This window comes from Saccoglossus kowalevskii, chromosome 3 (genome assembly GCF_978046115.1).
Source record: "Saccoglossus kowalevskii chromosome 3, keSacKowa6.1, whole genome shotgun sequence".
In the NCBI taxonomy this organism is placed as follows: Eukaryota; Metazoa; Hemichordata; class Enteropneusta; family Harrimaniidae; genus Saccoglossus; species Saccoglossus kowalevskii.
Window position 1 is genome coordinate 11,302,555 of NC_140643.1, and position 27,405 is coordinate 11,329,959.

The 27,405-nt window shown below is 33.5% G+C and overlaps 1 protein-coding gene across 1 annotated transcript in view; it reads right to left on the minus strand.

Annotated features, from left to right (window-relative positions):
* LOC100371483 (E3 ubiquitin-protein ligase HUWE1-like) overlaps nucleotides 1–26,897 on the minus strand; it is a 105,515-nt gene extending 78,618 nt beyond the window's left edge. Inside the window, exons 1-19 of the mRNA XM_085496764.1 lie at nucleotides 26,844–26,897; nucleotides 23,814–23,921; nucleotides 19,692–19,790; nucleotides 17,762–17,881; nucleotides 17,315–17,401; nucleotides 16,499–16,572; nucleotides 16,132–16,273; nucleotides 15,884–16,006; nucleotides 15,351–15,419; nucleotides 13,380–13,479; nucleotides 12,921–13,021; nucleotides 12,762–12,823; nucleotides 12,511–12,599; nucleotides 10,355–10,435; nucleotides 9,160–9,245; nucleotides 8,855–8,956; nucleotides 6,548–6,905; nucleotides 5,783–5,863; nucleotides 4,398–4,504 (exon numbers count right to left, since the gene is read on the minus strand). Coding sequence (XP_085352890.1) covers nucleotides 4,398–4,504; nucleotides 5,783–5,863; nucleotides 6,548–6,905; nucleotides 8,855–8,956; nucleotides 9,160–9,245; nucleotides 10,355–10,435; nucleotides 12,511–12,599; nucleotides 12,762–12,823; nucleotides 12,921–13,021; nucleotides 13,380–13,479; nucleotides 15,351–15,419; nucleotides 15,884–16,006; nucleotides 16,132–16,273; nucleotides 16,499–16,572; nucleotides 17,315–17,401; nucleotides 17,762–17,881; nucleotides 19,692–19,790; nucleotides 23,814–23,858 — 1,926 coding nt within the window. The 5' untranslated portion in view covers nucleotides 23,859–23,921; nucleotides 26,844–26,897. The remainder of the gene's footprint in view (nucleotides 1–4,397; nucleotides 4,505–5,782; nucleotides 5,864–6,547; nucleotides 6,906–8,854; nucleotides 8,957–9,159; nucleotides 9,246–10,354; nucleotides 10,436–12,510; nucleotides 12,600–12,761; nucleotides 12,824–12,920; nucleotides 13,022–13,379; nucleotides 13,480–15,350; nucleotides 15,420–15,883; nucleotides 16,007–16,131; nucleotides 16,274–16,498; nucleotides 16,573–17,314; nucleotides 17,402–17,761; nucleotides 17,882–19,691; nucleotides 19,791–23,813; nucleotides 23,922–26,843) is intronic.
* Between the last annotated feature and the right edge of the window lie 508 nt (nucleotides 26,898–27,405).

Genomic DNA, 27,405 nt, shown 5'->3' on the forward strand with positions numbered 1-27,405 from the left:
ATAGGAGTCAGGGAGATTTGACTTCATATCATTACTGCATATGTGTAAAATAGAATAGAACCCCAAAAACAAAATGACATTCATAGTCCAATGACCAAAACATATGGGTTTAGATGTATGGTTACCATCATGTAACATTTGTAAACAGTGAATGGCATGTACAGTGACAGTCAATATGTATCACAATATGTTCAGCCATTCAATGTTTCATTAATATTGCACTGCTTTTTATCACAAATACTGATGACAACAATATCTGAGGGACCAAGCTGTGCTTGCTCAACTTACACGTATGAAAATACTGAGATGAGTTTCACACAATTTGTGGGATTGGACCAAGTTATTGGCAAACAGTTTTCACAGTAAATACAAATGAAGGAGCATTATATAGCATTTTTTTAAGCATCCAAGAAATTTAATACATAAATTCATAAGTTGTGGGTCAGTTAAACATTAAGTGTTACTGTCAATGTGATATTGTTTTATATTGGCGATGTGCCTCAAGGTCAAACCAACATCAACATGATAACTAACATCCGGCTACGAACTAAGAGTGGAAAATTGATTTAATATGGTAAAACTGTGATCCAGCACAGGAAAAAATGCTTTGTCTGGCCTATGTATGCTTCTAATAGAGCATAAACGTTGTATTATCGCAAGTTTTTATTTTTGCTACATTGAAATACATTGAATATTTAAATGATAAAAATAACCCATAGCATGTAGTGTTACTTTCACAAATCTCTTGCAAAACATCACCTGCAATTAAACATGGTGAACGTTTCTCCTACTTTATGCTCAACAAATGCAAAATTTGAATTCAGTTAACTATCCTTCAAAGGGTCTGTTTTGAATTACATGCTCATTATGAATGCCACTATGTGAAAGGACCGGACTGGACCGGAAAGTTGGCCGCAAAATTGAAATGTTTTCAAAATCAAAATAATTTAAGAGAGAAATATAGTGGTGCGATACACTTATTTCATAAAACAGAACATCATCAAATGTGTTTAGCACATTATCAAGAGTGAAAATAGTCCCAAAATTCTTTTGCATTTGCTGAATCCAGCACGAAGTTGACATCATTACAACGCTATGACCTTTGTTTATCCTGTTTTGAAGTTTTATTTCAGATATACTGTAAAATGACTAATTTTCACTGGGTTTAAATTTCACTGATTTACCATTTCAGGCATATTCAGTGGGTTTTAATTTCATGGTTTTATCATTTAGATAATGTGTTCTATGCTCAATTTCACATATTCACTGGGTTTTAATTTAGCGCATTTTCCAGTCAGCGAAATAAGCAAAATTAAAACCCAGTGAATAATTAATCCTTTTACAGTAGTGTGAGATCCCGCAGTGAACAGGGAAAATAGACGATAACCTCAGAATTAGGTTTTTTTCTAAAATTTCAATTTCCCCATACAATAAGAGAACACCAACAAGACACTGTAAAATTTAAGGTAGAGATGCAGTTTACCTGACAGGTATTTTAATTAGTTAATTAAGAAACCAAGATGACCTCCCTTGTCCAAAAAACTATACATTTTCTGAAAGCTTATTGTATGAATTTTAAAATTTCGTTAGTATTTTTTTTTATGGACACTGTAGTTTGAAATATGCACAAAAATGTGCTTTTTTGGTCAAAAGTGATTTAAAAAAAATTAGCTTCTAAACCATGCTTCTTTTTCCTGTCAAAATTGGTTTATGGGTACATCTGTTTGCTATGAAGAAAGTGCCGTCTTGAAAACTGTCAACCAGTTGTCAATTTTGCAGGGCAGCAGCTCAAATTTCACTACTTCAAGTTTATGCATAAATCAACACCCAGGGTAGTTGTCTGTACTATTGTAACACTGTTCAACCAAAAACAATGCTCTGACGGCGTTTTGAAGATTTCAAAACAAAAGGTCGAAGCGTCTAGGAGCTATTTTTTTTAAAGTTCTATAATGTGCAATAAAAAGAAGCTGAGATAATTGCTAATTTGCAGAACCATTCACTCAGTAAGAAATTTGCTAATGCTCATAATTAAAATGGCTGTAACAGTTCCAAATTTAAATGTATTATCGTTTTGTTAAAAGTTAAATATAGTGCATATAATATGGAGATCCTGTAATTTCTTTTATTCACCATGTTTCTTTTTTTATTATTATGTACAGCAAGGCTAAATCTTGCTAAGCATTCAAAAGAGAGAATGTTTGCACCTGTTATCTATATTTTAAAATCGTTTTTTGAGTATGTTCAACTATTCACAATTCTACAAAATTTTAACAGTCTATAGCCAAGACTGTTGGAATAATTAAAAGCAAAAAAAATCAAAGAAAGCTTAGAAAGAACTACCGTGTGCTGAGAGTTTAGGAGACACATTAAAAATTAATTCAAAATTACTTATACTTGAGATATTGATGGAATAGCTGAAAACTAATTATGCAAATAAGGTAACTAATATGAACAGATTTAGGTGTAAAACTAATAAGGTCTGCACAATGTACCAAGTTTCATTGGAATGTGATTAGAACCAAAAAAATATTAATTATTATGCTAATTAGAGAATTAATATGAACAAAATTAATCAGGCTGTCTATTGTCCTAGAGCATTCATGTACCAAGTTTTATTCAAATGTGATGATCAATACTTGAGATATTAGTATTAATTAATTATGTTAAATAGGTGATTAAGAAGCATAAATATTTACCAAAAACTAATATGGTGCATAGTCTTAGGTTCATTGAAACGTGATGGGTACTATTTAAAAGTTTCATTGAAATCCAATGAGTGGTTTTTAGACATCAGTGCAACAGCCATAGAAAAGCAAAAAATTAACTAATTATGCAAATTAGGTAATTAATAGGCACAATTTTTTATCTCAAAATTAATCAGGTCTCTGCATAGTCCTAGAATATCTATGTCACAAGTCTCATTGAAATGTGATGATTAGTACTTGAGATATCAGGTGAAAAGCTGAAAAATAACTAATTATGCTAATAAGGTAATTAATATGCACAAATATTTACCAAAAAACTAATTAGGTCTCTGCACAGTCCTCAAGTAACTATGTACCAAGTTTCATTGAAACGTGATCATTACTACTCGAAATATCAAAAGCTGAAAGTTAATTAATTATGCAAATTAGGTAATTAATATGTACTGATATTACCCTAAAAACCATCAGGTCTGTGCAGTGTCATAGGACACCAATGTACCAAGTTTTATTGAAATATTATGATTAGTACTTGAGATATCAGTGGAAAAGCCGAAAATTGATTAATCATTATGTAAATTAGGTAATTAATAATATTAACAGATTTTTACCCAAAACTAATCAAATCTGTGCATTAGTTCAGAGCATCCATGTGCCAAGTTTCATTGAAATCCAATGAGTGGTTCTTCAGATATCAGTGGAAAAGTCTTAGAACAGCTTAAAATCAGTTAATTATCATGCAAATTAGGTAATTAATATTCATAGATTTTTACCCCAAACCTAATCAACTCTGCGCATTATCCCAGAGCATCTATGTACCAAATTTCATCAAAATTTGATTAGTGGTTCTTGAGATAACGGTGGAACAAAAAAAGTGACATACATACATACATACATACATACATACATACATACAGACAGACATACAGACAGGGTAACTGCAAAGACTCCCTTTTGTGCTTCGCACACGGGAGTCAAAAATGTCACTCTCAAGTGCCTCAAACCTGCATCTCTACCTTAAAACCCATCTGATACACTAAAGTGAAATAAATTTGAAATGTCTTTGCTTTTTATTATCCACAGAAGCAGCAAACATATTCCCACTAGAGTGGTTCTATTTTTGGCACATACTGTACAGAATTACACATTACATGAATTGCTAAGTATCAGAATTACATGCTATAGCAACAGTTATCATAAAAGCGTATTTCTCTAAAATAAATCCTTTTAAAACGCAAGTAACATACTGTGGAATACTTTATTTTCGCTGGAATTAATTTTCGCTGAAAAGGTTTTTTGAGCATTTTGTATGGAATTTATTTTCACTGATTTTGGATGAGTTTAATGTGAAATATAGAAAAAAAAGTATATTCGCTGGATTTTATTTTCACGTAATCATCCCTTCAGCAAAAATAGCGAAAATAAATTCCAAGCGAAAATAAAGTATTCTACAGTAATTCATTATGTTGGGTACTAAAGTAAGTACCTTCAGATGTATAGTATGACTTAGTGAGTAAGCTATCAGATCAGACAATCATATATGTATGTATATTAACCCTGGCATTTGACTAAATTCATCAATGGGAAATAATAATCACTACCATGGGAGAACACACAGACATTATGTTAAAGCTTACATATAATATATGAATAAAGACTTCTTTGAAAAGACCCACGTACCAAGTGACTACTTACATCTTTGATAAGTAATGCATGCAGCATGACATCAGTAAGACCACTCTCTTGAAGAGACGATAGCAAAGATGGTTCTTGGAATACGTATACAGTTACTAACTCACATGCTAGAAAAAGACAACATTGGGCATTTATTACTAGAGCATTTTATAGGCACTACAGAGTGATGAACACGAATAAATTCCCTGAAGCTTGATGAAAATATTGTTGACTACTCAAACACATTTGGAGACTAATGACAAGTCAACTTATAATATATAAAACGTGTAAATCGTTCATATCCAAACTACCATTAAATCTCTAATTTCAGTGAAGAGTGTAGAGGTCTTAATTAAATTTGTTGGATTGTTAAATGCAAGTAAAATTCAACTTAGTTTCATAGTTAGCAAATGTTTTCTGTCGCATGCAAATGCTTGATGTGATACAATAGCCTCCATATTTTATTCCATACAAGAGTTGACCTGATGGGTCAAGTCGCTAATAAACCAATCAGAATCGTGGATGATGCCATTCTGTTCAAATCACCACAGCTCATTTACATATGTAAATGACAGTTCAGAGAAATGTATCAATGTTGTAGTACGATATTTTGGCATTGATTTTGATGATAAAACCGCATCATTTTTTTTAAATTAAGAAATTATTTTTTTAAATTTAAACTCATTCATGAAATGATGATAAAAATCGTCGAAATGAAGTTCACCTTTTCATCCTAGCTACAATAAACATCATATTCCTGAATAGGCCTCAGTGACGATGGAAAACCTAAATTAGACTAATTTAGGTGTTGGGAAAGACTGAAATGTTAAACAAGCAGCCTGAGAATTGAAGATATCATCACAAAATGAACAAATCTGAGAGGGGTCCACATGTAGTACCTATATATGTAATATCAAAGCAATTGAACTTGTGGTTTTCAACAAGAAGTCGAAAATATCACTTTTACCAAAAATTACAAAAATATTCATCAAAATTAGAAAATTAAAGATATGAAATGAACAAATCTGAGGTCCACATGTAGTACCTATATACGTAATATCAATGCAATTGAACTTGTGGTTTTCAACAAGAAGTCGAAAATATCACTTCTTACCAAAAATATTCACCAAAAATAGAGAATTTGAGATTATGACATGAAATGAACAAATCTGAGGAAGAACCATCCAAGGTACTTGCATATCAAATTTGAAAACATTCTGACTTGCGGTTTTGAAGAAGAAGTTGAAATTGTAAAGTTGACAATGACAATCAGTAATATGAACAGCTCCGGTAAACTAAAAAGTGACACCTAAATATTGATGGTAGTCGCAGCAACAGTAGCTAAGATACAACACTCTAGAAGAAGTGAAGAAACAAGATGTGACATTTTAATAAAATAAACTTACCCAAGAGAAATAAAGATGGACCATAATACTCAGCATTACTGATTACATGCTTGAGGGAACTTGGCAGAGATCCATCCATTACTAGAGTGGGCAAATTAAAACAAATCACAGCTGTTGCCAATTTTAAATTGAAATAGTGTGCTCAGCATAATGTTAATAGTTATGAACACATTAAGAACATGATCAGTTAACTGAACTCCTGAGAGCAGAGGAGCTAATAAATAGAAATTATTCAAAGTGAAAATCAAAAATAATCTAATTTGCGTTACTTCCCAATCAGAAAAACTGAGAAAATGTCAATGTGAATAATACTGCATTATGTAAACTGCTTCATTTCTATGACTAAAAATGTTGGCGATTTTTGTTTTTTATGGAATTGGTAATAACAAAATTTCACAGAACTCATTGAAATTCCAAGTCATTGGACCAAACAAAATTTTTCAGGGCTACAAAATTGTGTTATTTTCATTTTACATTATATTGATGTATATATAAGCAGGGGTTTTGTTGAGTCGGTCGCCGGCCACATGGCCTGCTACAAGCCCAAATTGGCCTTCTACTTTCTGGTCTATCACGGACACACCACACCCCCCACCCTTGAACGCCTACACCGGTCTGTTGTTACAGGATGATTGCCTGCTATTAAATGCATTTGTGAAACCCCTGTATAAGTAGTTACATTTAAATATTTACATATTAGCAATGGGAACACCATATTATGCTCATCATTTAAAAATCAAAATTGACAGTATAGCTTTGACATACCATGGCGGATGCTATCAGAAAATGCAGGATCCTGTATAGCTTTCTTTAGGAAATTTAACATTGATTTCAACAATGCACCTCTCTGTGGGAAACACTGCAAGCCACCCTTTCCAAGAGGACTGTTCTCTTGAGACATGCCTTCATGTCTGTATTCAAACCCCTCAACATCCATTGCATTACCCCAGCTTTCATGGGATGGTCCCGCTGTGGCGCCACTTTCAGTTTCCATGGCAACAGATTCCTCATCTTGATGACTAGGAGAACCAATTGCATCTCTTTCCCCATCTTCATTTTGTTGGTTGTTGAAGGTTGGCCTAATGACATAGGGCACTTCTCGTCTGCATATATCCACCTCATGCTGGCAATAAAACAAGTTATTAGTTAATGTCTCCAACTGTACATTTGTATGCGAGTCTGCTTGCCTTCTAATATTGATTTTAACACAGTAATTCTCATAATAGCACAGAATTTTAATAACAAATGGAATACCCTTTTTGGTAGTTATAAGATGTTGAAAGAGTAGTTCACCTTAAAAAAGAATACCTAACAAGCAGGACATGATCCATACAAGTGCCCATGACAGAAATATCTTATATGTACCACAACAGTATATCTAATGTATGCCTTGGTTAATTGCAAGCACAGTCTCTGTTGGTTATCAAATTTAGAATATATAGTTTTGTTTATAGTGCAGCCAAAACAAAGTCAGCTTGGACGTTCAGTTGTGAGACATGACAAAATAAACGGTGCCAGCGATAGATTTCGAGTATGAAAGAACAAAATAAACACAATAAAATCAGCTAAACATGTTCACCACCATGATCATGGTGAATTGTCGAGTTATCAACGAAGACGAGCGGACGTCTCCGGTCATGAGCTGGCTGGTTCAAATTTATTCACTTTTACAGAGATGAATATTGCATTCGAGTTGAGTTACTAGTAATTACATGCCTGATTTACATTTTTCTTGTGGTGTTTTTCGTCAATCTATTAAATATAAGTGCGTTGGGAAATAGCATAATTATATTGCGTTTAGTGAAAGAGGCTGGTGAGACTGTGTCACAACGCGTTCTATTTACTACCAACACGCGTGGTCGGCGTCTCTGATTGCGTTTATTTTGTATTTTTATTTTCAAAATGTATCACTGGCTGCGTTTTTTTTGTTACGTCTCACAACTGAACGTCCAAGCTGACCTTGTTTTGGCTGTAATATAGTTTCAACATAAACATGTCAAAGCTATGGATCCAGAAGCTGATGCTTGATTATGATGATTTTTTAATATTAAAATGATTGACATTCAGCCATTTTGAATCCTTTCTGAAAAATAATATGACTAACATCAAGGTCCCACAATGTTCAATGTATGTATCAAGTTTGAACAAAATCCAATCGGTAAACAGCCGAGATCCGGTATCCGGAATGCCAGAAATACTTGATTTTGATCAAGTTCGGCCATCTTGAATCAGATTGAGAAACAAATTGATATGCACAGGTATAATATTACATAGTATGTATGTTTAAATGTATGGCATGTCTAAGATATAGGTCTAGACGAACACACAGAGGACAATTCACAAGTCCCTGTTTTCGACCTGCCTCAGATAACATATTTGCTCTTTTAAAAGTGCATATAAAGCAAATATCAATATTTAATGTATCAATGGATCATTCAAAAATTATTTATTTTGTTTACAGACACATCTATTATGCAAGTAATAACACAATACAGAAAATACAATATGATGTGCTAATACAAAAAATACAATATGATGCCATTATACAAAAAATATGATATGTACAATACATAATTGAGGCCTCAGCCTAATTTTTAAGTCTGTTTTTCCAATTAAAAACCATGTGTTCTATTTTGAAACTATTCAGGTTAAGAAGACAGTGTTAATGAGGTACACATTTATGCATGCAATAAAGTGCTACCAGTTCTGAAAAACAAACCTGCCAGCATTAAATTATTAAAAGAAAGTTCTTGTGTGTACTGGAGGCATATTAAAAATTAATTTAAAATTGATAACAATGTGATTCACATTATTCAAATTTATACTACTTTTCGGTTGTTAAAATCGATGCATTTCACTATCGTAGGGTCGGTTTTAAATGGACATGTATTCTGAACGTATATTTTATAAAGTTACATTTTTACTATAAAGGAATGTATGAGCAACTCGGCAAGATTGAAAAAAGTGATTTAATTAACAAAAACTATTTCTAAGGGGAAAGAATAGGATGTGATCACTGTAGTTCTTCATACTGGAAAATCAATATTTACAAATATCAAATACACAACTTACCTTTAGTCTTTCAATGAACACTGTAAGGCCATTGTGTGTTTGAAATGCTCCCATGTCCAGATTTGTAATCAAATCTACAACTCTAACAGCTCTTGTAACAAACTGAAGGAGAACAAAATTCAGAATGGCATTTCATATACTTTGACTGTATTGTGCAATCAGGTATGTTAGAGATTTTTTGCAAACACAAAATGTTTTAGAAGCTCATCTGACATATGTGAGAACATGCGTTTTGTAAAGATTTGAAGTCAAACAAACTTGCACTGATCTATTTACACTAAAACACAAAATTGTAATAGACTTACAGTAGTGTGGGTTTGTTCATCTCCAGGATGGCTAATTACTTTCAATAATGACTCCATCATACCGCATGAAACCAATGCTTCACCACCTATGTGGAAATAGTAAGAAGAGCATTCAATGACGACATACAAGTTTGCAATCATTTAAATAAGCCTTGAATACACAAGGCCATCAAGATCTTGTTTAGAGTGAAACAACCTTACAGCTTGTTTTGCTCTCAACTAGTGTTCTATTTTTTCTCATCATCGATATACCCCTGACCTATGCGACTGTGACATTCTGAACAGTTGAGGTGAATAAAAAAAAAAAAAGAGGCTTTCAAAAAACTATATCAAAATGAAAAATAGCCATTGCTGGCCTGTAGCCATAGATTTACAGTCAATTTTGTTGTTGATTATTTACAGTTATTTGGTAATTTACATTCAAAACTGGACAGGTTTGTAGAAATTTTGCCTTTCAAATGAAATTTGCACTATTTGCAGAGTAGATTTCTTAAATGCACAACCTAATATAACACTAATGTAAATATCAGATTGACATAGTACTTAATACACACAAACTTTGAAGACAACTGCACACAGAAACACAGATGACTTTGAAAGTAAAACAGAACATATCACAGAAAATGAATTATTAAGCTTACATGCAAAATAAAATCTATCAGCAAATTATATTATAAAAGAATGCAAGCAACTTTACTGGGACAAACGTCATGACAAAGATGGCATTTTGTCTTTGATACGCTTCACCAACATCAAAACAAATCTGAACATTTTTTAAAAGATAAAAATGTACAATAGAGACAGAAGAGTGAATGTTTCTCATACACCCAGGGTGCTGCATTATTGTGTGTACATCAACAGTGGATGACACATTGCAAAGTTTTATGTATCGCATAAAATAAGAAAGTGATGCCACTGAGATGAAACAGTGATAAATAACAAAATAACTATTCTGTCCTCAGTTGCATTTCCATCAATAAAAACAAGCAGACATTATTTTGTCATGACATTCATAAATATTCAAGACAACTTTCAAACAAAGGCATTATCGCTGTATTTTAACAGGCGAGAATGCAAATTACAAGCATCAGGACAAAATGACAGCACAGTAGTGATAAACCAGCCAAAAGCAAATCAGGTGGACATTAAACTCAGATAATACCTCGCGTATTGAATGATCTGTGAGTGATCTTACCAGCTTCATAGCTTGCCAGATGGTACAGGAAAGAAAACAAAGCTGTTGCAAAAGGTTGTGGAAATGCCTCCAACTTGGGATCTGAATTAGGAAAATATATGATTAGAAACATTCTCATACAAAAGTTGTTTTAATTTATAGCCATTATAAGAAACCTCTGCTCTGGAATTAACTGTAATCACATCCTAATTTTATGTTGGTATGGCATCTGATATATACCAGGCTTGTAATTATATTACTAGGAAAGTGCACATGAATTAGCATTGACATTTTAGCTTCATTTAGTGTGAATGGACAGCGAGTATTATACGAGGTTGATCTACATGCTAACACACGTTGACAACACTATAGTACTATCACTTCATTATTTTCATTAGAACATTATTTATCTGAAAGACTTCCCTGGGCGATGTTTTGGATAATGGGTCATATTTTGGGGATCACTAAAATTAAAACATTGACCAGGGCACTGTTTTACCCTGCCAAACTTAAAAAAAAATCAAAGAAAGCTTAGAAAGAACTCCCATGTGCTGGGAGAGTATTGGAGACGCATTAAATATAATTCGAAATTACTTAGCTGAAAACTAATTACTGTAAAGGGGGTAATTATTCACTGGGTTTTAATTTAGCTTATTTCGCTGACTGGAAAAATGCGCTAAATTAAAACACAGTGAATATGTAATATTTAGCATAGAACAAATTATCCAAATAACGAAACCGTGAATTTAAAACCCACTGAATATGCCTGAAATGGTAAATCAGTGAAATTTAGTCATTTTACAGTATGCAAATCAGAAAATTAATATGAACAGATTTGAGTGTAAAACTAATGAGGTCTGCGCAATGTAACAGAAAATCTATGTTTCCAAGTTTAATTTAATTAAAAGAAAGCTTAGAAAGAACTCCCGTGTGCTGAGAGTATTGAAGACACATTAAAAATTAATTCAAAATTACCTGTACATGAGATATTGATAGAAAAGCTGAAAACTAATTATGTACATCAGGTAACTAATATGAACAGAACAGAACAAAAAAATTATGAATTATTATGCTAATTAGAGAATTAATATGAACAAATTTTAACCCAAAATTAATCAGGCCTGTCTATTGTCCTAGAGCATTTATGTACCAAATTTTATTCAAATGTGATGATCAGTAATTGAGATATCAGTGTTAATTAATTATGTTAATTAGGTGATTACTAAGCATAAATATTTACCAAAAACTAATTGGGTTTCTGCATAGTTCTCTTTAAAAGTTTCATTAAAATCCAATTTGTGGTTCTTTATATATCAGTGGAACATTATGCAAATTAGGTAATTAATATCCAATTAAAACTAATTAGGTCTGTGCAGTGTCCTAGAAGATCTACATGTATGTAGCAAGTCTCATTGAAATATGATGATTACTACTTGATATATCAAAAGCTGAAAATTAATTAATTATGCAAATTAGATAATTAATATGTACTCATATTACCTTAAAAACTATCAGGTCTGTGCAGTGTCCTATGACATCTATGTACTAAATTTCATTGAAATGTGATGATTACTACTTGAGATATCAGTGGAAAAGCCGAAAATTTATTAATCATTATGCAAATTAGGTAATTAATATGCACAGATTTTTACAAAAAACTAATCAAATCTGCGCATATGCTCAGAGCATCTATGTACCAAGGTTCATCAAAATCCAATGAGTGGTTCTTTAGATATCAGTGGAACAGTCATAGAACAGCTAAAAATCAGCTAATTATCATGCAAATTAGGTAATTAACGAGCATGAATTTTTACCAAAACCTAATCAAATCTGTGCATTGGCCCAGAGCATCTATGCACCAAGTTTCATCAAAAACTGATGTATGGTTCTTGAGATAGCAGTGGAACAGTCGGACACACATACACACATACACACACACACAGACACACTAACTGCAAAGACTCCCAATTATGTGCTTCGCACATGGGAGTCAAAAAAAAAAATTCCTTGTTTTTGCGCCACCAAATCGCCCTTGGTGCTGAAACTTCTCCCATGGTATATCTTTCAGATAAATCTGGTCCTACTTGTAAGGTCTAAATATGTCAAAAGTTGGCCACATTTTTGTTCAAAAAAGATTTCTAGTTAAAGATTCATTCCAAAATTCCGCTATGATGTACCTATCATGCCTTGAATGCATCTTCTGACAAGTACTGGTAGAAAACCATGGTAGGAAGCCGCTCCTGTGGCATCAATAATGGTGTTCAACCTGCTGAAAACAACACAAGTAAGTCAAAACTAGCTCCATACCCATCATGGATATATTAATAAATCACCTATCATTGCAGACTTTTCAAAAATCAAACGATAAGTATACATGTTTATATTCACTGAATTTAAAATAAATAATATAAACTCTAGAATTACTTACTTTGGATTTCTTTCAAGATGTATTATTGATGTCAGTGTTTTGAGTGAAGCAGCTTTAATTTCCTATAAAAGAAGCATGTTTTGTTAATCTTCCTAAGTATGCCAATTTGAACAGTCAAACTTTTGTAACACACATATATTAATGATGTATACTGCTTACCATCAATTTGCTATCCTGTAACTCCAAAACATCTACAAGTTCTTCAATCAGACCATTATATAAGAGGTTAGTAGACACATCTTGAATAGCACTGGAATATACTACAGAAGAATGGACGAGATTTAATAATATCTATTTGTTGGTATATTGCTAATTGATGTACTAGAACATTATTCTCTGTGTATAAGTTCTGTCCTAACAGTATGAATTCGAGACAAGCAGAATTGTACAAAAAAAATTTTATCTAATAAAATTTTGAATCTGATTAAAAAAAAAATAGAGCGCATATATATACATCATCATACATCAACTATGTACTGAGTTTCGATAAAATCAGTCCACGAAAATGCGACAGACAGACTCCAATCCATTACCCATTGGATAATAAATATGCACATTACAATTAAAATTTGGAAAAAATAAATATGTAAATTCTGACTTAATACATGTACAGCTCACCTAAAATTGAAAGCGCTTGAAGCCTAGCTTGAACACACAGAAGTCGGTTCTCGTATCCTGAAAATCCATGAGCCAATCTAATGTGGGTGAATAACGCCATCTGCAAATAAACCGAACTTGTGACTCAACTACCATTAAAATCCTAATATAAACTGCGGTTTATATTACAATGTATGAAATAAAAAATTGGGATCAACAGCTCAAGTTCGGGGTGCGGTTTATATTAGGGACATATTGCAATCACTAAATGGGCGTGGTCATTTTTTTTCCCACATCGCTCGCACAAAACAAAACAAAACAATACACCGTACAATCTTTTGAATATAAGCGTAACAATTTAGATGTCAGGGAAGAGTGATAAGCCTCACGTCACAAAAAAACTGTTCACATGAAAAAAAAATACTTGGTATATTTAATGTAATATGCATTTTTTTTTTATTTTCTTCGTAACGGAAAGTATATTCTGACAGGAGTTTCAAATAAAAACGAACATTAATGCATTGCTTAGTAGAAAATGATCATGGTACGGCACTAAAAAATCCGGCCATGCTTCTGCTCACAAGTGAATAACTTACTTGTTTTCGAACTGTTGAAATTGTTGATTATTACTCAGTAGTGATTATAACAACGCACGAAAAATAAATTTGTTGAATTGTTATCAAATGCAAGTAAAATTCAACTTAGTTTTACCGTAAGCGAATTATTTCGGTCACATGTAAACGATCGATGCGACATCCGCCATGTAGTTTGAATGCACACGAGACATTACCGGTACTTGACCGGGTAGTTCAAGTCGCTAATTAACCAATCAAAATGCTGGATAGTGCCCACGTGTTCAAATTATCTTAGTTCATTTAAATATGTTAGTGACAGGTCACCGACTTCATGGTGAACGAAACCTGGAAGAGATTTATCGATAATGTTGTGCGATCTTTAGGCTTTGATTTCCATGGGAAAACGACATGACTTTTTTTTTAAATCAAGCAATTAGTTGTTTTCGTAAGATAAACTGAGCATTGAAAAAGAATTTAACAGTTTTTCGGTGAGAACAGCTCATTGTCGAAAACACACGGACATATTCATAAGCAGTATTGACAAAAGTTGTCACAAGACAAAAGCAGTTTCACTGCGTGTTTGACATCCTAACACAACTGAACAATAAAGAGGTGTGAATATTTTTAGGCACGTCGTCGAAACAAATGAATAGGATTAGGAACAATGTACCAGCTCGTTGGAACAAAGTCGGTCACGGTCTTGTTGAATTGGGGGTGCGGTTACTAATAGGTACTTTTCATGTTTTCAATTTTTGTTGAGAACTCTTTAACACTGAAGCCGAAATCGGGGGTGCGGTTACTATTAGGTATGCGGTTTATAATAGGATTTTAACGGTACATTGTCAATGTGCAAGTAAAGAAAGCACTATAATGGCCACCCCCAAGATCAGTTTGCAGTTATTTTATACAGATGTGTGTGAAACTCGCAGATTATGATGTCACCCACATTCGTATGTTAAATGGCTGAAACTTCCAAAGTGATTATTACATTACTGGCTATGAATCATGCTTTGTGGCTTGCATAAATTATTAGAATGGCAAAATTCCTATTTCCTATAAGTCCCATAATGGTAAACTTTTAGAAGTGATTCAAACTTTGGCTAACACGTGCTCACAAGTTTATCAAGTTCTTCACAACAATGTTAAAATTATTCTTTTAAGTACTAAATCCAATTACACCACGATCACACCAGAGTCAGGACTACATAGTAAAAACATCAACCACCCATCCTAGTTACTACTTGATAATCATGAGCAGCAGTGTGGGGAAAACACTGCTACACTGGATATATGACAGTATTATATTGTGATACATATCACTGTTTAACTATGCTAGTACCTAACAGTCATGACAATTAAGGAATGTAACCAGTTTTGAACAGGCCTAAGCAGCATAGTAAACACTCGAGTTACTGACCTGCTTATCTTTAGGAACATCATATGACTTAAAGATATCCTCCATTATATGTGCTGGTGATTCGGCAAGCTGAAAACACAAATTATAAATATGAATAAATGGAACCTAGACTATAACGATTATGAATGAACTGCAAAATTTACAGTCATGCGTTTTTCACCACATGTTTTGAGACATAATCAATACGCATTGTTTTTCATGTATAATACGAACATGTACAATAAATATTATTAAAGAATTATTTATACATCTATTGCAGCAATTGGGCAAGGTTACTTTTTAAATCATAGAGTTGACCTTTTGTTTCTAAGATTTTGCAGCTAACAAAAACACTGTGGAACATTGATATATGTAGAATTAGTTACAAGCAGATGTTTTACGGATCAACTGAGACCATAAAGACTACAGTCAAAACTACACTGACAACTGATACATGTCAAATAACTGTCACTGTAGTTAAAAAGGGTGACAGAATATGTTGATGAGCCTGAATTCCGAAAAATGCACAGGATACAGTATATTTCAATGTATACCTTATCTACATTATCCAGGTGAATTACACATATTGTATTTCCCACAGATTTCTTTGCACTTTTCGCATCTTTGCACTCAGTATAGAATTCAAAATGCAAGGTTGTTGCACTATTAGGATATTCCTGGAAAAAAAAATGATATAGAATAAATCAACAGAATCAACAAGTAAGCATGTATACATTGCAGTTATACGATGAAGAGGTAATCCACAAAGACCTTCCGTAACAGATCAAAGAATAAAATATACCTCAATGGGAAGATCTTGACAGCACTGAGCTAAACCAAAACCATTATCTTTGCCACCCCAACTCTCTGCTAAGAAAGATAACCTATTCAACAAAGCTGCTCTCTTGTCTGCTGCCAATTTCACTATAAAATTAGATCTCTTGCTGCAAGAACAAAATTAGTCAAATATGTCAACACATAGTACACAAACCAAACTATTTAATTGATGTATGAAGTTTATATATTACCGATAAAATCAATAGAGATTTAGAAATAGGTTGAAAAAAGCTATGCTAGCCAAATCAGTTATTTCAATTTTAACAATTTATAACTTTCAGTTCAGCATATACATATATAAAGATTGATGCCACAGAAAAGGATCCACATACCTGAAAACATAGACTAAATTGAGAACAGCCAAGACAGTATGCATGTCAGATGAAGATAGTAATGCGGTCAAATGCTGTAGAGATATAAAAAAAAATTATAATATGATATATAATGTAATAATCACAATGACTCAAAATAGAATACCATAATTTATGTTATGTAGTACAATATATAAAGCAGATACTGGGACGCTGATGACAACTAGCAATGTATGAAGACATCAATTCTGGTATTTGATAAATAACCAAATTTTTCTAAGATGGCAAAGGGAAAAAAGTTAAAAATTTAACTTTGATTCATTCTCTGAAAGTTACTAAGCATGCTTCTAAAATATCTTGTATATGCGATCAACCATGCAAATTTCTGCTCAAGAATATTTATATTATCTTTGAAAACATTAGGACCTTGATGCATGTAATTTGATTCAAAAGTTAAAAATGGCAGAATGGTAGGCATTTTGTTTTCCAAAAAATGCAGTTCCTGATCCATATATTCAAGATGCCAAGTTCAAACTTTACACATACATTAGATATTTTATCGAGCAAGCACACATGTCACCATTAAATAAAAAATGGCTGACTAGCAGAATCATGTTTAAATGAATGCCATTCCACAGAGCCATATCTCATACATGCTTGGTCTATAAAGTTTAATCTTCACACAAGCATAACACATTAGGTCATATATATAATATGTGTGAACAAATCTATGATCACAAGGAAAACACTAACTTATCTGTACATTCTGCCTACATTTATTAAACACACCAACCTTATACAGCACATTCTTAGCACTAATAATACAGTAAAACCTACCTCCATAGAATTATACAGATGTCTTGAGAAACTGTGTTCAATCAGCAATGCTGTAAAGTACAGCATGCTGTGAAGCAATTGCTTCAACTGGAAAAAAATATATAGTATTTTGCACATAAATAAGTATACTCGACTGTCAGAACTAAAAAGATTTACACATCATTCATTTACATGGTACTAGTGTATTAGCGAGGGTTGACTCAACCCGTTTCATGTTGAAAAATGGTGTACATCAAGATACATGTCATATACTAGTAGACAAAGATAATTTATCTTTTTCAGAGTGTGGGAAAATAGAATAGAAGTCCTCAATACTGCTATACTCAAAATAGTACAATATATATATATTCCAATAAGTTTAAAGTATCTTTCTTTTTTTAATTTGAAATTTAAATTGTCTGCTTTCAGAGAACTGAAGTTTTAGCAATGTTTGCATTATTGTCTCACCTTTAGATTTTCAGCTTTATCACATGGTAAAATCCAGGTGGAACTGGAGATAGTTTTACATGCTGCATCCAATATGGCATCAAACTTGTCAAGTATATCAATCCAGTGATATAATTCACACTAGAGTGAATCAAAAATAAACTTTAATGTAAAACTGAATGTCAACACGCAATAGCATATTGATGGTGAAGCAATTGATTTGGGATGCGCAGGAACCAGTGTTGACCCATACCCGATGAGTATGCAGTATTATCATATATAAATCAAAGAAAGCTTAGAAAGAACTCCCATGTGCTGAGAGTATTGGAGACACATTAAATATAATTCGAAATTACTTAGCTGAAAACTAATTATGCAAATCAGAAAATTAATATGAACAGATTGAGTGAAAACTAATGAGGTCTGCGCAATGTAACAGAAAATCTATGTTTCCAAGTTTAATTGAAATGTGATTAGAACCAAAAAATTATGAATTATTATGCTTATTAGGGAATTAATATGAACAGATTTTTACCCCAAACTAATTAGGTTTGTACATTGTCCTAGAGCATCTTTGTACTAAGTTTCATTGAAATGGAATAATTAGTACTTTAGATATTAGTGTGAAAGCTTAAAATTGGTTAATTATGCAAATTAGTAATTAATATGTACAGATTTTAACCCACAATTATCCAGGTCTGTCTATTGTCCTACAGCATCCATGTACATTCAATGATATGTGATGTTTAGTACCTGAGATATCAGTGTGAAAACTGGTTAATTATGCAAATAAGGTGATTAATATGCACAAATATTTACCGGAAACTACGTGGGTCTGCATAATTCTAGATTCATTGAAATGTGATGATTAGTACTTTAGATATCAGTAGAAAAGCTGAAAATTAATTATGCAAATTAGTTAATTAATATGCACAATTATTTGCCCTAAAACTAATCAGGTCTCTGCATAGTCCTAAAGGATCTATGTACCAAGTTTCATTGAAATGCGATGATTAGTACTTGAGATACCCGTGGAAAAGCTGAAAATTAACTAATTATGCAAATTACGTGATTAATATGCACAAATATTTATCGGAAACAATCAATCTCTGCATAGTCCTTGAGTATGTAAGTACCAAGTTTCATTGAAATGTAATGCTCACTACTTGTATCAAATGCTGGAAATTAATTAATTATGCAAATTAGGTAATTAATATGTACTGATATTACCATAAAAACTATCAGGTCTGTGCAGTGTCAGATGACATCTATGTACCAAGTTTCATTGAAATGTGATGATTAGTACTTGAGATATCAGTGGAAAAACCGAAAATTGACTAATCATTATGCAAATTAGGTAATTAGTATCCACGGATTATTACCAAAAACTAATCAAAACCTAGCATTAGTTTAGAGCATGTATGTACAAAGTTTCATCAAAATACAATGAGTGGTTGTTTAGATATCAGTGGAACAATCATGGAACAGCTAAAAATCAGCTAATTATCATGCAAATTAGGTAATTAATATGCACAGATTTTTACCAAAAACTAATCAACTGTGCGCATATGTTCAGAGCATCTATGTACCAAGTTTCATCAAAATCCAATGAGTGGTTCTCTAGATATCAGTGGAACAGTTATAGAACAGCTAAAAATCAGCTAATTATCATGCAAATTAGGTAATTAACGAGCATGGATTTTTACCAAAACCTAATCAAATCTGCGCATTGGCCCAGAGCATCTATGCACCAAGTTTCATCAAAAACCGATGTATGGTTCTTGAGATAGCAGTGGAACAGTCGGACACACATACACACACACAGACACACTAACTGCAAAGACTCCCATTATGTGCTTCGCACATGGGAGTCAAAAATTACATCCTACCACTCCAGTACTTCCTTGTTGTTTTAGTTATCAATCCACAAAGTAGCATAGGATTCACTTACCTTGCCATAATTCCATGATTTAATTTGCTTGAGTTCGGTTAAAAGATCATCCTCGCTGCATGCTTTTAATTTCTCTATCAATGCCTTGCAATCAGCAGGCTGCAAAGCAAATAAAAAATAATAATTGTTATTCACCATTCAAACTGACCATGCATGCAATAGGTGAAACCATAAAAAAAGCAAATTCTATATAGAAATTAATTAGATTTTGGAATAGGCAGTGTATCTTTTGCTACATACATGTACATGTATATGTACAATCACCACAGCAGGAATTTTCATCTACTTATACAATTACAGTCAGTTTTATATTACAAGTTTCATTTTTATATTGTACTTATCAATTATTAGTTCATTTACCTGTGTATAACATGTACCAACTTTATTTGGCCAAATTTCAGTTAATATACATGTATGACGGGGTTCTAATAACTGCCCACCTTGTGCCAAAAATTGATTTAAACAGTTTTAGCAACAGTACTCGGCAGATGTCTTTCATAAATATGTATGCAAACAAACAAACATAGATTACAACAAAAAACATAGGATTCAAACTCACGACCACAACAAGCACTTCACCACCTCAAGTGTTGTTTAACATACCACACCCACTGCCCAATACAAATATAAATCAAAGAAAGATTAGAAAGAACTCCTGTGTGCCGAGAGTATTGAAGACACATTAAAAATTAATTCAAAATTACTTGTACTTGATATTGATGGAAAAGCTGAAAACTAATTATGTAAATCAGGTAACTGATATGAACAGATTTGAGTGTAAAACTAATAAGGCCTACGTAATGTAATATCTATGTACCAAGTTTCATTGAAATGCGATTAGAACAAATGAATTATTATTAACCCAAAATTAATTGGGCCTGTCTATTGTTCTAGAAAATTTATGTCCCAAATTTTATTCAAATGTGATGATCAGTAATTGAGATATCATTGTTGAATAATTATTGTAATTAGGTGATTAATAAGCATAAATATTTACCAAAAACTAATTGGGTCTCTGCATAGTCCTAGGTTCATTGAAATAAAAGTTTCAATAAAATCCAATTACTAAATTAGTGGTTCTTTATACTGTAAACCGAAAATTAGTCTTCGCGAATAATTACCAAGCTAAGGGGCTAATGGTATTACATGGCTTCACATCACGCACGACGGGAACAATAAACAAAATGGCCGTTTTTGTGAAAAACAATAACAATCACGCCACAGATAAAGTTACTAGTAATCTTATTTTAATAAATAAATACTACTAATGAATATTAATAACAAAGAAATAAAATTACAGATATGATCAAATACTAGTAGTGTCTGGTTGTGTTATTGCACATACATGTAGCAGTAAACTACGAATGTCATTTCATAATAATAAATATACAATGTTGCAGTTCAAAATGTACCAGTATGTCATTGTCACAAAAATGTTCAAACCTGAATATTGTCAATGGTTTCCTTGATGGACGATTAAACAAATCCATCCACGATGAGTTCATGATTGTCTCGCAAACTGTCATAGACGCATAGTAGCCAATGTGCATGTAGGGGCTTCATAATAGACACGACGCAAATCAACATTAACTTGCCCGATATCTTCTCCACGTTCTAAGGCTGCCACTACTTTGCTAGCATACCATGCATTAAATTCCTCCTTCAAGCATTCTTTAAATTTGCCGTTGAATGAGAGGTCCAGAGGTTGCAGCTCCGACGTACAACAAGGAGGAACAAATACTGGTATCACACCACCATCGCGGAGTTTCTGCAAAAAACTTGCTTTGGTGTGCTCGAAAAACATCGAATATCACTAAAGATTTTTGTTCAGCTGGCAGTCTAAGTTGATTACGGATTTTCTGGATGTATGGAAGGAGAACACTGTAGGCATAACGTTTCATACTGTCTTCATTGCTCCAGTGGTTAGTGGTGTGGTAAATGTCCCACTCGGCTGGAAAATTAAAGTTCAGATGACATTGACTGGTTTTCCCCTTATACAGCACTTGTGGTGGCAATAAGTTTCCGGCCATGGAAACACCAAATAGCACGGTGATTTCCCGCTTATCCTCTAGCCCAATAATCGGGACTCGTTTGTCTCCTTCTTGGGCCAATGTCCATGAGCTCACGGGTACGATATGGACTCCAGTTTGATCAAAATTGATCACTAATTCGGCAGGTATTGCTTCGTTTGACACGGCTTCTGTAATGTGTTCTAAGAATGACGCCTTAAGTTCGCCAAAATTTACTGGCAATTTTCTAGCCGCCTTTGTGCCCTTCCTTTTAACGAATCCCATACGACGAAGCAATGATTCTGACCATGTTCGTGTAAGTTGGATAGGTCCCCCATGATCTTGTAGTAGTGCACGGTTGTTCTGTAACACAACACCACGTGCAGCAGCCACAATGATATTTCTGTTCACGATGCCATCAGTGTCTCTTAGTCCTTTTACGTACTGCTGAACTCTTAAATCGAGTTCGCCCAACAGAAGTGGTCGGCCCCGTTTTGCCTGTGGCATGCTAGTTACGGGCTGCTTTGACTTTCGAAGTTCTTTTAAGTACGAATCTTTCATGGACCGAACTGTACTTACGTTAACCTTTTTAGCCAAGACCACTGTAAAATGGCGGGCTGCTTTTGAGTTGCCATTTTCGGCTGCGTATTTGCCGATCTTCGCACGAAGTTCGGGACTGTAAAATTCATAGTGTTCATGTTTTCGCTTTTGACCACGCGGTCCAATAGCTTCTAAAACTGGAGTTACTTCTTCATTTGCTCGTGTGGTTTCTTCAGCGTTGTCGGTTCTTTTTGGATCAGGAAGCCCGGGCTTGGTTTGATCATCAGGATTTCGAATAACAAAACGCCACATTGTAAATGCTTGGAAGAGAAGAGTGCAGTGAGTATACCGTTCAGTTATAACACGACAAGTGATGATCCATCCCAAAATCATGGCTTTTTAAGCAGATTTTTCATTTGACAGTGCCGATTTTGTCTGCAGTATTATTATTGAAACAATGGAAAAAACGAGACACCTTCAACGTGTGAAGTAGGAACGTTTTAGCGGATGGGCCCAAGTACTGTTTTTCGTGACACGTTGCGATTAACCAGTATGGACATGTCTAGACTTTCTCAAAGTGTGAATTTTTTAAGTGGCTTGGTGAAGACAACCCCCCATTAACAATACTTAAGACAATAGTATGACACAGAGGGGATTATACACGAATTAACCCAGTATTACGCTTTGGTTGAAGGCGTGTAATGCATCCGGTTGCGTCTTTGTTTACATAAAACTTCATTGTTTCACGAATGGACCACCACGCGACCAGAAAAACTTGTATTGAAAATTTAAAACAAAGAAAGCAAAATCGCGAACATTAGTCGTTGCGAATGTGCCCGAATTCACAAACTCGCAAAAATTTCTAGCCGCGAAATTTAAGCGGTTTACAGTATATCAGTGGAACATTCATGGAACAAATTAAATAATTATGCGAATTAGGTAATAATATCCACAATTATTTACCCTAAAACTAATCAGGTCTCTGCATAGTCCTAGAGGATCTATGTAGCAAGTGTCATTGAAAAATTAAGGATCAGTACTTGAGTTATCAGGCGAAAAGTTGAAAATTAACTAATATGCACAAAAATTTACCCCAAAAACTAAACAGGTCTCTGCACAGTCTTTAAGTAACTATGTACCAAGTTTCATAGAAATTACTACTTGAAATATCAAAAGCTGAAAATTAATTAATTATGCAAATTAGGTAATTAATATGTACTGATATTACCCTAAAAACTATCAGGTCTGTGCAGTGTCCTATGACATCTATGTACCAAGTTTTATTGAAATGTGATGATTACCAAAACCTAATCAAATCTGCGCATTGGCCCCAGAGCATCTATGCACCAAGTTTAATCAAAAATCAATGTATGGTTCTTGAGATATCAGTGGAACAGACACATACACACACAGACACAGACAGACACACTAACTGTAACGACTCTCGTTTTTTGCTTCACACACAAGAGTCAAAATTACATTTCAAGGACTTCAGCACACTGCCTGCTAAAAAAGCTCAAAGGGTAGCAGATATGAATGGTACATAAGCATTCATAAAGATGTCAATACTCACCACTTCAGAGACACTTTTCTTCAATTTAGTTCTATCGACCTTCATATTGTCAAAGTTACAAGAAACAACATAGTCTTGATTCAATTATAGAAAATGAAGTTCTTCAATCTATAAAAAGGGATCAAATTTGTTAAGAATGAAAAATCAACAAGTCATTGTCAATGACACGTCCCCTTTCCGTTCATATTTGAGTGACATATACATTCAAAGCAGATCATGACCGAAATGCACCTGCATATGTACAACACATTGTACTAAATCTGAACAAAATCCATCCATGCATGACTGAGATCCGGTTCCGGAATTGTGAAAATACGTGATTTTGATGCATTTTCGGCCTTAAAATGACCATCATTCAGCTATTGTTAAGCGGATCATGAAACAAATGCACATATCTATTTGTGACATGATGTACCATGTGTGTGTGAAATTTGAACTTGATCAATCCAGACATGTCTTGGATACGGATCCAGAACTGAATTCTTTAAAACAAAATGGCCACCAGTCGGCCATTTCGAACTTGATCCGAAAAAATAAAATGATGGGCATCAAGGTTCTATTATGTTTAATGTATGTACCAAATTTGAACAAAATCCATCCATGCATAACTGAGATCCGGGTCCGGAATGGTGAAAATGTGCGATTTTGATGCATTTTCGGCTTTAAAATGGCCGCTATTCGGCTATCGTTAATCGGATCATGAAAAAAATGCATGTGCATATGTCCCATATAATGTGTGATGTATAAGTGAAGTTTGAACTTAATCGGTCCATGCATGTTCGAGATACAGGTGATCATGCACGAACGCACACAGGGCAAAACATAAGTCCCCGTTTTCGGACTACGTTCGAACGGGGACTAACTAGGTAGAATTTATATAGGTGACTGAAAATGCAAACAAAAGAACAAGGATTGTTTTGACTGAATTTTACTTACAAGTGGATGGAAATGTAAAATTCATTGAGGTATGCCTTTTAGAAATCCTATCTAGAACACTGCTCAGCCAGATGGTCATCCTGTTTTCCAATGAACTCATTAAAAGTGTATGTTTTTCAACTAATATTGATTCTTATTTCTAAATGTGTGATAGATATTTAAAGCGATATGGGATTGATGTGACATATTGAAAAACAAAGTGTTTTCTCTGAAAGTTGGCTGTTCATATCCTAAATGACAGCTTTAGCTATCTACTTGAACTACATACTTTTTTCAGCTGAATCTCAATTCCCTAGAGAAATGCCTAAGAATATGTGTGGAAAAGACACTGCTTACACAAATCTGAATGTGAGCTTTGAACCAGCTGTGGCACTGGTGTAAGCAAAAAATTGCTCAGAAGACAATGCTTGATGCTCAAATGTCACTGTCTAGCTTGGGCTTGTCACTGACCAAGTTGTACACATACAAGGTTTTAGAGAAAAACAGGTTCAACAGATTTGTATTTAAGTCTATTTTTGCATACAAGAGTGGAAAGTATCTCGGGATACAACTTTTTATAAGCTTCCTTTCATACAAGATCTTATCGCAACTTTATTTTTTCACTGCTGTGCACAAAATCACAAATTCATACAATAAATTTTATGATTAATAATTTAATTGATCAAAAACCAAAAGATGATTCCAATTGTTTTTTCAAACATTTCAATAAGTTCTGCATTAATATTGTTATTCCTGTTTCGTGTGTTAAGCACGTTTACCTGTATATTAATTTGTATTTAACTGTCTTGTAAGTAGGTTATACACAAATAAATAAAAATTAACACAAATTACTAAAAGAAAAATGCAGATCCATAATAGCATATCAATTTTAACAACAGATTGTATTTGCTAATTTGTTTTACAGAGCCATGTTTACAATACCAATTGAATCATTGCATTTTTCAATTGCACAAAAATGTATAACACCTAGATCTGGAATATATTGGAATATGAAACTACCATGCCATATTTTAATTATTATCACATCTCCAGGTACTATAAACAGAAAAAAAATTACATGTATACTGAGCGGATCCATCAGAAAAGTACTTATTTTGACCATAGACACACAAGCAAAATATGGTATGAGTTCTATGACATCCATAACTGAAAAATAACTGAAACTTTTAGTGTAAAAGGGTTGGAAAAAAGTGTGTACTGATTATCAAATAACTAATCTGGGAAACCTCAAGTTTCAAGGACAATAGGCAATATATGTTTATGCAAGAAATAAACTTGGTGCTTCTTTTTGTACTTAATACACTTTAACTCACAGGCAAAAATAGCGGATGAGTGACATCATTAAATTTGTTTATGCACAAGTTAAAACCAATACTCATTAAGAATGTCTATCCAATTATTTTCATCTAATATTAACAATTTTGTCATCTAAAACATAATCCAAGAAATAATATAGAAATAAGTAAGAAGGAGAGACGAAACTAACTTTGTCTGTTTCGGCATGAGGAAATTATCAATCAATTTATCGCAAGATGAAAGAAAAAATAGCAATCACTAGACATTAGAGTATGACCACTCCACTACCAACAACTATCACATATATAATGTTGATTAACTTTCAAGCAATGAATTTAGCCTTCCCGTCACCTAAAGCCCAAAAACTTATTCGAAACGATTACTTTTTAAGATTTCGAATAGATAATCGACATATCATTTAATATCAAGATAAATGCGATTCAGAACACATCATGAGGTGCTACTTCTAACAGAGCTATAACGACCGATTTCTATTCTGAACAACTCATTTTTTTCTGGTTCCACGAGCACCTCAATTCATTCGCATCAAAGTCATCTCGAGGAGCACCCAAAACAAACGATTTTCTGCAAATCATGTGTGCAGACGGTACGAACTGCCATCGCGACACTTACATCGTCATCGTCCCTGTGCATATGTTACATTCAAATGAAGAAGATGAAAGCACTTTCCGAATGACACTATATATCGAACAATTATGGTAAGGAACTCATACTGACTTTCGCGAGACAAATTCACGAAAATCATGAGACACAAACAGATAAAGGTTCTCTACTCACATGTAATGGCCGCCATTGCTCTGATAACTGCGCCAAAGTCGCCCGGATGTCGACCTCGTGCACAGTATATATTACATTATATATCTAATGACTTGTCTCACAGTTATAATAAAATAAAACTATAAAATTATAGTGAAATACCTGTATAACTATCGAAAATTATAATAATAATTGTAAAATTGTGATCTGTCACAATTAAAAAACCGATCAGAAAATAAAGCTTTTATTCGAGGTACCAAAGACTTCCTTGGTGAGGGCGCTGTTTACTTGCCGATTTGATAAACGGTTACACCATAGAAGTAGTACTTTTCTACCTCCATGGTTACACCGACATGTTCCGAACAAAATAAAAAACATAGACTATATATAGTTCATGATGTGTTTCTATATCGCAAATTCACGATATTGTTGATGAATTGTAAGCAAGACAGTGAGTAAAATCACGTTTACTTAACTCACTATGAACGAATATACGATTTTTTTCCCATTAAAATTGCTGTTATGGACAGTCCGCTTTTACTCGGCTGACAACATTAAAACTTCACAAGAGACGAGTGTTACC